This window comes from Leopardus geoffroyi, chromosome C1 (assembly GCF_018350155.1).
Source record: "Leopardus geoffroyi isolate Oge1 chromosome C1, O.geoffroyi_Oge1_pat1.0, whole genome shotgun sequence".
Classification (NCBI taxonomy): Eukaryota; Metazoa; Chordata; class Mammalia; order Carnivora; family Felidae; genus Leopardus; species Leopardus geoffroyi.
Genome location: NC_059328.1, coordinates 166,646,883 through 166,659,662, shown reverse-complemented (window position 1 = coordinate 166,659,662; position 12,780 = coordinate 166,646,883). Strand labels below are relative to the sequence as shown.

The following is a 12,780-nucleotide window of genomic DNA, read 5'->3' as shown; positions in this document are numbered from 1 at the left end:
CTTCGCATTAAAATCAGCAATTAGAAGATGGAGGTGGATGCCTTACGAGGTGGAAGATTAATGTCAGACTTGTGAAGGCATCTTCCCCAGGGAACAGACTACTGCTTTCTTCATATGGAGTGTATGGATGTAGCAAACCAACACATATACAAACATAATATAATTCTAACTCTGTATCCATTAAAACAACCAGGATAAATTACAAAGTGGCTGAACTTGACTTGCATTGAGGGGTACACAGTCTCTGCCCATGGAGCATAGAACAGCCTTTCCTCTCTCCCTTCAACCTGACTTTGGCTTTTTGAGGAGAAAACTGTTCACTTACAGCTTTTGGCTTTTGTTTAAAGTCTTTATAACCAGCTTGTAACATATGTGTAAAATATAACACACCTGGCCTGGTGGGCTGCCAAGTATTGATGGATTAAAGGTGGGTACAGATCTTACAATTGTTACGTTTACAGATGGAAGGAAATATGTGTCTAGTTCCTAAAACAGGGATGTGTTAGTTAGATAAAATGTGATCACTTTTATAGTAAATAAACTATGTACTTTAAAGGAAGAGTCCTAACATCTTTACATTCTGCAAAAGTGCTCAGAATCATTTTTCCTAGAGCAAGGTCTCTGACACTTGGTATTTGAAAACAAAATAAAAAAACAAACCTCATTACTTCTATCCTTTGTGACCACTTCACCTATGCTTATTTGTTCTTTCATTATATCTTTGCCCACAAGTATATTGAAAGTTGTCTTGTTTACTGAAATATTTGGAATCAGATATATTTTACTGTCTTGTAAGTAGGAAGGCTTGTGATGGGCTCTTTGATGGTTTTAACTGCAGAATCATAGTCTTGACCTGATGGTTTCAGACAGATCTCTGCAGAGGGTTTCTCCAAAGTGACGGTAACTTTTGTTGTTGCTGGACAACACAACAGCACAAAATTCAATGGCAGGGGAAAATAACAGTTTTCCTCAGAGGAGGAGTTTTCAATACAGGCTTGCCATTTATAACATAACTTGCACTATTGTTTGCTCTGGATATTTTGTTAAATTCTCACTTAAGCTCTTATCTCATCCAATGTTCATTAAATGTAATTCTGCCTACAGGCGTGTGTGAAGGCATGCAAAGTAACTTGTAGCCACAATATCCATAGGGGGTGACCTAAAAGTTCAAAAGGAAAGTTTTTATTAATAATACATATGCAGTGGTAGAAAGCAGGTTGTTGTCATATAGTCCCGAAAGCATGAACATAAATACTCTTCCAACTCTGGCAGCCCCAGCGGCAGAAGGTGGAAGCAGGCAGACAGCTAGCTAAGCGTGAAACAGTCCATTTCTGCACATCTTCCCTGGGCAGCTCCTCCTTTTGCCTTGATCACACAGACTGTTTCTGAAGTTTGCTACAGCTGAGTGCCATGAGCTTTGGGGTGCAGTGCTCTCTGGCAGTGCTTAGGGCCACCCTGAAACTCAACTATTTTCTCCGTAATGGTATCATGGAAATCTTGGGAACACTGAGGAATATAGGTATTTTCAGTGAAATGACACTATTAGTGATAACTACCATAGAAGAGCCCAGATGATGGCAGAAACAACGTTCAGAATGTACCCAAGGATCATGAACAGGGCAGAAGCAAGGAAAAAGGAGGTGGATCATCAGCTACTCATACCAGCCAAAGAGCAAGAAAAGCTAAGGAGACTAGTTAGTGATAACATTGCTCTATCAGGGGCACGTGGGACCAAAGGCCTACCAGGGAGGAAGCACCCCAAGGCATAGGAACTGTCCTTGGATTCTTCACCAGGCAGGCTGTATGCTTATTCTCACCACTTGTTTTGGTTACTGAGCTTGGACTACACAAAAACTCTCTATAAAGTATTCTCATTTCCCCAGACCTCATGTCCTTCATACATTCAAGCTGAATATATCCAAAAAACACACCATTCCATCCCAATCTATAAAGGAAGTGACCATCTTGAAGTCCTGAGCCAGAACTGACGGAGTGTCCAAATCCCTACTGAGTTGACTATTAACTACCATTACCCACCCTGGCAGACAGTGGGTAAGAATTACCTTCGACTGGGTGAGACTCTGGCATATACATTTTACTGAACAGAACTGTGAGTTCTGGGAAGGAAACATGGAAGCCTGATGGCTGGAGAAGGATGTGAAACATATGGCAAGATGGAATCATCAGGGACTTAAATCCTTTGGATAAAAGCAGAACTAGTTCAAAAGGAGTGAGAAAATCGGTACAGGAACTGTCAAAGCTAGAGCTATCAAGAACCAAATCCTGGGAATCTCTTTAAAATTACCTTGTGTTTTTAATTTTAGTACATGCTATTACAGTATATTTGGAAAATGCAAAAAGTAAAAAATATATATATTTAAATTCATACCTTATTACCCAATCAACCAACTGTTGGTAGCTCGGTATATTTCTTTCCAGCTTTTTCCCATACATTTTCCACATTATTTAATGGTTGCATACTTTACGTCTGTGCCTGCCACTCATTCTTTGCATATAAACATTTATTTTATGTTGCAAACTCTTCACAAATATGACTTTAATGGTTGTGATCATTTTCTATTATTAGATACTTATGGTATTACTGATTTTTACTAGAATAAGTAATGCTGCCCTGAATGTTTATATGCATAATGGTTTTCTACATTCAGCATTACTTCCTCAGCCACAGGCCAAAGGGTCAAAGATAAAATCTTTTTAAGGCTTTAAGAAATATTACCAAATTATGTCCAAAATTACATCAATTTACATTTACTGGATAGCTAAAAAGAGATATAAACAATTCTATGAAGAGTATCTTCATGTGCAAATTTTGCCAAGTCTCAGGGAACTCGAATTCAGGAATACTCTTGGACGTTTTATCTCAATAAATACCCCAGAATATTTATTTTGTGTATGTGAAATGTTGTAGACAGGAAGGATGGTAAATACTACAATTGGAATTTTAATCATGTACTATGTGCCTTAAGCCAATTTTTTGCTTACCTGTCCATACGCACCATGTTTCATTGATTCTAAGATGCACATTTCCCCCTACATTTAACAACTCAGAAGCACTGTCAATTTAACTGACCGAAGTTTTTGTTTTTCTTTTTTAGTAATGCACATAATGATGGTGCATCTAACAATCTGTGGCATATTGACTTAATGAAATATGGTGATTTTAGCTGGAGTACAAGGGTCATATTCTGCCGCTCACATTTGAATGGACCCAACACCCACTACGTTTGACATAAGCTGTGCATAGATTCTGGGGCCAGAGATTAAACTAGTAACAGTGTCAAAGTGTAATGCATTAAGGATAGACTCAAGTGAAGTCAAATATTTTATTATTATAATAAACCTGGGGTACTGAAGTTACTTTAGTCTTATATACTATTTGATTTTGTTGTTCAGGATACTACATTAAATAGAACAATAGTGAAATTATAGCTGTGTGAAATAAAGTCATTTATAAAGGGAGAGAGACCATATACAATGCCCTGTCCTACAGGCTCAAATCCAACATCTGTGCTGCTTCTCAGGTGTAAAAGTTACTTTTAAAGTTTCATGGAGGTAAAATAACAGAATTATGTATGCCTTTGTGTACTCATAGATCAGGGAAGAAATACCACTTTGGAAGAGGAATTCATTATACTGTTCAGCCTTGCAAATTATTACATGCCTAAGGCAGGTAACAATTTATGCTGAGCAGGTAGTAAAGAATGCTAATTTCATGTATTTTATATGCTATGTGCCTTCTAAAAAGATGATGGAATTTGCCAGGTTGATATACTTAAAAACTTTATTGAAAAGCAGCATTTTGAAATTTTTACATATATCACACAGGACTTATGACAAATAAAAAATATACTTTAAAAATGTTAGACTATTTAAGAAGTTATTTAAACAGTCTCTCTCTCTCCTTCCCTCCCTATGGAGAGACTTAACTGGTCATAAAAAAAATATCTACGGGTTTAACTGATGACACTTGAATATGGATCAAAGCTGTCTTCAGGTCATCTAAAATCACACTATAATGTGAAGTTATGCTAACATAAGGACATACTCAGAACACTTGTCTCAATGTATGCTACTTAGTATCTTGTTCAATTCTGAGTGCCATGTTAAAAGAGGGGCAGTGAAAACAGAGTTGGTCAACCAGGATGGCCCCATCAGTTCACTGTTCACCCCCATCTTCATCCTCTGCTTCCTTCCCTTCATGACATGAACAAGCTGCCACAACTGCCAAAGTTCAAGGATGACTTTCAGTCCATATATTGTTTACTGCTAAATCAGATTCTTAAAGCCCTTTACCTCTGATCTCAATGGTCGACACCATCTAAATTCTTTGGTTGCTTCCCCTGAGTCTCCATCAGAGGATCCTCTTTTTTTTTTTTTTTTTTTTAATGTCCTTTAACTATTAACGTTCTATATGGCAGCACCACTGACCCTCTTTTGTTCTGATTTATCAGTATCTGCAACTTCACCGACGTACCAGGGTATCCACACCCTTCTTTCTAGACCAGATCTTTCTCCTGAGCTCTACATCTATATATCTGATTGTCTGATGGATGGCCCACAGACACCTCAGTCTCCACAAAACTCACTATTTATGCCTGAAAAATCAGTTTCTCTTGTATTCTCAATCTCAGGGAAAAGAACCGTCACTACTCTGTTACACAAGAAGTCTTGATTCTGTCTCCTTGTCTCTCTCTAACATGCAGCTGATAAACAGCCATGCTGATTCTACCCTCTCCTCCCCTTCCCCCACCCCCCACAGTCTTTGAAACTCATCCCCTCCTTCTACCAACCTGGTACTTCAAATACCTTAAGACTGTCCAACTGGCTTTGCCCTAATTCCATCCATCCTCCATATACCAGAGTAATCTTTCTAATATACAGATATACACACTATTATTTTCAATTTCTGGCATTATCACTCAGTAGTTAAAATTCTTTAAGCCCTCCCTAGCAGTGATGAGATAAATCTAAACTCCTCTGTGTGGTCCTCGATGAGCTGTTCCCATCCACTTACTTAGCTATTTCTAGATTAATTCATCCGTGTGCAACCCATGCTTCAGGCACTATGAATTAACTCCCATTCTGCAGATACCTCTCCACTGGTCTAGCCATGGATAGTGATTCCCTAGAAAGGAGTGAACTGTCAGTAAGCTAAAATGCCTAAGCAGAAGCCACGGTTGGTTCCAAAAGACAGTCCATCCAGCCTTAGGGGAGATGAGTACAGATGGCCAGTGAGGGTACAGCTGGCCCAATGGGAGAGTATGGACAGACACAAGAATGTGAACGCAGTCAAAATGCTATGATGGCACACAACTGGAAACACTGAATTCTCTAGAGAATAGGGTATAACAAACTATCTTTATAGTACCAGATTATTTTTACATTTTGTGAGGATAAAATTGAGTGTTCTGGTTAAAAAAATGTATACATAAAATATATATAAAATAAATAAATAAATATATAACAGCCCCCACCCCCCCCAAAAAAAAACCCCACAACAAAAACCCCACAACAACCCAACAAAAATCTTTTAGCTTTAAGTTTAGAGGCAAGTAAATTATGTTTTGATAAGAGAAGGAAATATAAAATTGATGTAACTCTGCTTTATTTTGCTTTTATCATGTTAGCATCAGGTCTTTCCTTGTGAACTGTTGCTGTCTATTTAGGTCCCACTCAAGGCTCAGTTCCTTCTGATCTGTGGCTCTGCTTAGAAGTCAGGGATCTCCCATTCTTCTGAACAACCAGAGCTCTGGAAATCTGCACCACCCATACGCTGTTCTGAAAGGACTATCACATGGTCCATTTAACTGTTTCCTTAGTAAATACTGCTTATCTCACTAACCAGATCATAAGCTTCCTGGGAACATAGCCAGGGCTACTTTCATCTTGGTGTTCCATACCTTGCACTATACCTAATATACAATCAATTAAATGAAATATAACAAATAAATGAATGAACAAATGAATCACTTTAGAAATTTCTCTTTATCATCATTTCTAACTTCATCTGATGCCCCAAAACATATCTCTATTTCTCATTCTCTGGTTTGCCAACAAAAAAAGCAAGCAAGCAAGAAACAAATACATTTTGAAACAATCAACAAAACTAAAAGGCAAAGGCAACCTATGGAATGGGAGAAGATAATTGCAAATGACATATCTGATAAAGGGTTAGTATCCAAAACACATAAAGAACTGATACACCTAACTCAGCACCCAAAAAACGAACGATCCAATTAAAAATGGGCAGAAGACATGAATAGACATTTCTCCAAAGAAGACATACAGACAGCCAACAGACACATGAAAAGATGCTTTATCATCACTTATTATCAAGGAAATGCAAATAAAAACTACAATGAGATATCACACCCATCAGAGTGGCTAAAATAAAAACACAAGGAAAAACAAACAGGTGTTGGTGAGGATGTGGTGAAACAGGATGCCTCTTACACTGTTGGTGGGAATGCAAACTGGTGCAGCCACTGTGGAAAAGAGTATGGAGGTTCCTCAAAAAGTTAAACATAGAACTACCTTACGACCCAGCAGTCATATACTGGGTATTTACCCAAAGAATACAAGAACACTAACTCAAAGGAATACATGCACACCTGTGTTTATAGCAGCATTATTTACAACAGCCAAGATATGGAAGCAACGCAAGTGTCCATCAACTGATAGACAAAAAGATGTGGCGCGCACACACACACACACACACACACACACACACTGGAATATTATTCAGCCATAAAAAGAATGAAATCTTGGCATTTACAACAACATGAATGGAACTACAGAGTATAATGTTACACGAAATAAGTCAGTCAGAGAAACACAAATACCATACAATTTCACTCATATGTGGGATTTAAGAAACAAAACAAACAAGGAAGAAACTAAGAGAGAGAGAGAGACAAACTAAGGAACAGACTCTTAACTATAGAGAACAAACTGTTGGTTACTAGAGGGGTGATGAATAGGGCAGGGGGGTGGAAGTGTGAAATAGGTGATGGGGATTAAGCAGTGCACTTGTGGTGAGCACCAGGTAATTACAATTAAAAATTTTTTAAAAACTGTGCAAAGAAAGAAAAAATACGTTTTCTTGTTTTTCTTAGCATAAGCTTGTACCACTAAGCCTCTATCGTTTAATACATCTAAAGGAAACATTGCAACATTTAGGGGGATAAAAGTATATTTTACATGTTTACAGGATGACATTTGTACATTTACCTAACCATTAGCTTGATCTTTCTGATTCGTAATACTTTAATGATTCAGAAGATCAATTAACACAGACCGAGGATTCAACACATACATGACATAAGGAGCCCAAGGCAAACCATTAAAATATGCTTATGAAGAAACCCCTTTGCAGACTGGCACAACAGTTGCTGCTTTGAATGCTTGAATGCTCATGCTCCTGAGTCCCCCAGTTTTGCACGGGAAGCAGAATATGCACCTCAACTGACAGTGTTTTACGGGTAACAAAAGTGTGGCCCAGGTAACAATACACAGTAGCATGAAACTTAACACTGAAAGTTAGCTGACGGTTCAGGTACATAAAACATGGTGAGACAGTTCAAGTCTATTTTCAGGGACGGAGGGAAACTATTCAAGCGGGAGCTGATCCACATGGAAAACCACTTACCCAGGATTTGCTTGCTCCTTCACTCTGATCCAAGGCACCAGGAAGTGAACAATATTTTATATAAACACTGAGTTCTCACACAAAAATCACATAACAACATTGAGATCTCAAAGGATGTTTTAAAAGTGCAGTTATAGATTGAACGAAGAAATTATTTCAGAGGAATTGCTCAGTGTAAAAAAGCATTACGTACAGTTTTAAAGGATTTTTATCAGAAATATCAACTTTGATATATATAAGCATTTGATTAGTATTAATCAATATAATATATATTGAATAATATATAATGAATATATTAAATAATATATTTTATAATGCACAATATGTCTTGAAATATTTGAGTCTAGCTTCAGGGAGTATAAGTTAGATAGGAAGAAAATCCTAAAAGTATAAATCAGAAAAGAAAACAAAAGTAATAATAATCAGTAATTTTCAACAGATTAAGATGCAGTGTAAGTGAGAAAAAATAATAAGTGTGGAAGATTTAGTAGATTCTGTTCTATTGAACACTGGATGGAATATATTCTAGAACATACTTTAAAAAGAGTAAGCCAAGTATAAATGCATGATTCTTCTTTTAAAACCAGGGACTGCCTTATCAATGACCACTGAGAAGCATCAAAAAGTATTCAATCAGCTGAAATAGCAATTATATGTTTACAAGCAAGTTTGGTTGATTTTGGCTCTTACCTTGACTTTTTTTTGCAAGAAAAGTTTAATTTAAGCTTTAATTTAAAAATTTAATCAGGCAACTGCAACGTCTTAGGGGATTTTCGATTGAACATGCCATCCATGATGGACCACCTCCACCCTATCCTTGCCTTACAGGGTGGGGAATGTGTCAAGACGGTGAAACAAACACCCTCGTTTACCTGAGACAGTGACTGCCGGAGCCGTGCCACTTGCGTGCTGTGGCCTTTATTATGATCCTGTTCCGAAACTATTTGCTTAAGCTTCTCCTTCTCTATAGCTATGCTATTAAATGCAGACTTCAAAAGAGAATGCACTGGGTGGGGAAAAAAGTGAGAAAGATCAAATGCATCCAGAAAGAATATACAAAATGATACATTTCTTAGCACTTTAACTCATGTATAGACATTGTCTGGAAAGATGACATTACAGTCTAATACAAGTTAGCCTTACAATGGAATCTTTCAAAATATCGATACACAAAACAAATACAGTAATGGTAATTAATCAGGGTGGAAATTCTAGCATTTCCTACCAGAAAAGACTTAGAAACAGGATACAAAATAAATTGATATTAATTCTTAAATATCGATATTTAAAAAATTATTCTATAATTCCTATGAAGAAAAAGGAGTAAGTTTTACTCTGCACTGGCTGGTAAGAATATTAACAGTTCTGTGTACAATGAATTCTCATGCAAATCATTTAGAACTATCCAGTAATTATTTCCAAAAGCAGGTACTCAAAAAGAACATTTTAAAAATCCTGCCAAAATAAAACAGGCTGATTTAGAAGTCCTGACTAGTTCTCTTCGAGGTCGGAAATGATTTGGACTTGAAAATAATACTTAAATTACTCTCTCAGCCAGGAATACCTTGATGAGAAGTGCTTTCAAAGAGTAAAACTTCCAGTTTTAAAACAAATAAGTTCTGGAAATATACCAGTTTGGTGATATTTGATAATATTGTATTCATACCTCAAAGTTAAGAGAGTAGATCTTAAATGTTTTCCCACTAAAAAGAAATGGTAATTATGTGACCTGACGGAGGTGTTAGCTGATGCTACAGTGGTAATCATTTTGTAATATACAAGTGTATCAAATCAATAGGTATACCTTAAACTTATGAAATATTATATGTCAAACATATCAGTACAGCTACCAAAAAAACACCCAAAATAAATGTAATATAAAAACAACTCCTCCCCCCCATTTCTGTACATCTAATAACCTACATTTGTAAAATCTGAGGCTGTTGTTAATTCTGAAATACAAGAAGGTTGAATTTCCAACTCCTATCTTTAGAATAACAGTTTCTATAATATGCAGTCTTCTAAAATAGGAATTTCCTTGTTTAAGAATGGTTGTTTTTAAAAGAAGTGGAAATTCTTAGCAAAAAACACTGGCCTGAATTAAGAGGGAAAAACAGTGGGATCACAAGGGACTCAAAATCTATTGATTTATGTGCCATATTCTAGTCATCATCAATTTAAAGTTACTAACTTGATAGCTGGCATATATTAACCCCACTGGCAGTTCTATAAGCAGACTCTCATACACTTCAAAATCCATAATTCTTTCTAAAGAGTTCAACCAGTAGTCATAGAAAAGCCCTTTTTTCTAGCATAGTTAGAAAAAAATATGTTGTTTCAACAGGGGCTTTAAAATCCTGTGGAAACTTGGATTTCCTGAAAACCTCAGGACTGCAACTGAATACACAAAACTTTCCTGGGGCTATCTTCAAATTTATTCATCTCCTTTTAGAGGCTGTGCTATACACACTTAATTCACACATCTGTTATCTCATTCTACCTGCTCCTACAACCACCTCCTGCCCCTGCTGTTAGAAGTAAAAGGTACTGGCTTTACTGGCCATAATCCTATGCTGTTACATACAGAAAATAACATTGACATAATTAGCATATGGCTCAGAAGTGTAATAAAAACGTACTAGCAAATAGGGCACCTATGTGGCTCAGTTGGTTAAGCATCCAACTCAGTTTTGGCTCAGGTCATAATCTTGAGGCTCATGAGTTCAAGCCCTGCCTTGGGGTCCACGTTTACAGTGTGGAGCCTGCTTGGGATTCTCTCTCTCTCTCTCTCTCTCTCTCTCTCTCTCTCTCTCTCTCTTTCTCTGCCCCTCCCCTACTCAACTGTCTCTCTCAAAATAAATAAACTTAAAAAAAAATAGCAGGAGTAAAATAGCAGGTGAAAGAGAGTTGGCCTTACAGAATTGCAATTGGGAAATCTACAGAAAAAAAGCGGAGAGATGATTTAGCTTAACTGTTTCTGGATTATAGAACTGAAGAAATATCTCATAGTACATCTTTGTTGATAGTTTCACAGTATAAAATTTTGTGGACTTCAACATTCCTAGAGATGCCCTCAGTGCATGCCCCTTCTTTTCCTGAGCTACCAGGCTCTTGGGCATTATTGGGCCCTTGAGATGTTCTATTTAGCACACGTTTTCAAAATATTTTAGCACCTATTACCAATAGCCCCAGGGTAAATAAATGTCATTAATTTACAGTAAGATGTTAGTGACTGAAAACAACATAATGTATATCTTTCTCTAAGAGATTATGCATTTTATTTTTTGTATTTATTCTGAGAGAGAGAGAGCATAGGCAGGAGAGGCAGAGAGAGAGAGAGCGAGAGAGAGAGAGAGAGGGGGGGAGAGAATGAATCCCAAGAAGGCTCTAGACCATCAGTGCAGAGCCTGACATGGGGCTCGAACCCATGAACCGTGAGATCTGACCTGAGTTGCAACCCGGAGTCGGATGCTTAACTGATTGAGCCACCCAGGCACCCTGAGTGCATTTTAAAAGACAATGCCTGGGAAGGCACTATCTTAGATCAAAAAATGAATTTCAGTGACTGAAACTTAAATACTGTAGCAAAAGCGAGGGTGGTAATTTGGAACCCAGGCTCTTGGTAAACACAGATAGGACTGCTCAATCCACCTACAAGCTACTGCCCTGACTCTTATTTATTTCACCCTGCTCTCTATGGCTGATGGCAATAACTGAACCTATGCAATGCACCTTATTGAAAATTTAATATTAAAAAAAGTGACTCTAAGGTGGGGTCAGCTTCCCCTCCCCTCCAATCTGAACCGGCCTGTGAGGCTCTGAGCAGTAGAGTGCAGTGGAAGTGACTGTCCCAATCCCAGAGTTGGCCTTGAACAGGACTGGTAGCTTCTATCCCCGTCTATTCTATCCCCTTGGAGTCCTGAGCCACCATGGAGAGAAAGAGGGACACAGTTATATGCAACCTTGCAACCACCCCTCCAACATGCCAGGAACACAGGGGAAGCCACCTTGGGTCTTTTCAGCCCAATCCAGACTCCAGCCAAATACCACTGAGCCCAGGCAATGCCATATGGCACAAAAGAACTGCCTACCCGAGCCCTGCCTGAACTATAGACTGTAAGGTACAATCCATGAGTGTTATTTAATAAAGGAAAAGAAAGATTCCAACAGAGCTCCTTGCTAAGTGAGGATAACCCACAAGTAGGTATGAAATGATAACTAAAAGACACCGAAAAAAAAGATGCTGAGTAGTAGTGTCCTGGTGGCCTACCTAGAAAAACTTTCTGTCTTTCCTCCTTTTTCTCCCCACTCATGACACTTTTCTTTGTTCAGTCAAAACTGTAAACCTATGATGCATGTACTCCCAAGAGGCAGGCATGATACCCCACTGCATTCTTTATATAGAACTCCAATCAGTATATGCACTATTTAATCTTTCTACCATGACCACCTAGGCAAGGATGAGAGAGTAAATGGTAATCTCTCACCAAAGAAGAGAGCTTATGTTTGTTGTTACCTTTCTGTGCAATTAGACAAAATTCTTCTTGAAGCTTTGTATAATCCGTTGAGCTTTCCAGAGGGTCTGTGAGGTGACTAGGGGGCGTCTGAAACTCGATATCTGCACACAGGTTGGGGTTGGAGGAATGCAAGCGAACTGGCGACATGGTAGCACTGAAAGGGACCTGAGAGGGCAAGACACCAGTTAGAAAAGAGCAACCGTACACGTTCCACATTCTCTTACACAGGAAAGATCTCTTCCCTTCTTCAAAATACTAGATTCCTCTCCAACGATACACGCAGAGACACTCAGGACTCATTTAATTTGCAGGTGGCTGCGGTGGGAAAGAGCCTCACTCCCCGTGGTTGAGGTGGTACTGCCCGTGGACTCACTGGCCTCTCCCCGTTACAGGGAGAGAGGGCTACAGAATGACAGGAAGGACAGGCATCGATACAGCTGTGTCTAAAAAATTGCTGGCAGGAAACAGTAGCCTGAACTCTCTTACAAAGTCTGGGTACTCGTGTCACAGGGCTTTTTATGCTCACTTGTTTCTGGGCCCGGAACAGGAGCTTACGGAACACGTAAAAATTCAAGAGGCACCTAGACAGAAAGA

At 38.3% G+C, this 12,780-nt stretch overlaps 1 protein-coding gene across 29 annotated transcripts in view; it reads right to left on the bottom strand.

Annotated features, from left to right (window-relative positions):
* Positions 1–12,780, bottom strand: part of OSBPL6 (oxysterol binding protein like 6) — a 217,076-nt gene that overhangs the window by 28,819 nt on the left and 175,477 nt on the right. For 19 of the 29 annotated variants that reach the window (XM_045480344.1, XM_045480351.1, XM_045480331.1 and 16 more), the window contains 2 exons: positions 12,186–12,351; positions 8,542–8,675 (listed from right to left, as the gene is read on the bottom strand). In XM_045480344.1, the coding sequence (XP_045336300.1) occupies positions 8,542–8,675; positions 12,186–12,351 (300 nt within the window). Of the gene's footprint in view, positions 1–7,669; positions 7,694–8,541; positions 8,676–12,185; positions 12,352–12,780 lie in introns of all 29 variants that reach the window. The other 10 variants (XM_045480325.1, XM_045480332.1, XM_045480333.1 and 7 more) reach the window with 1 other exon arrangement.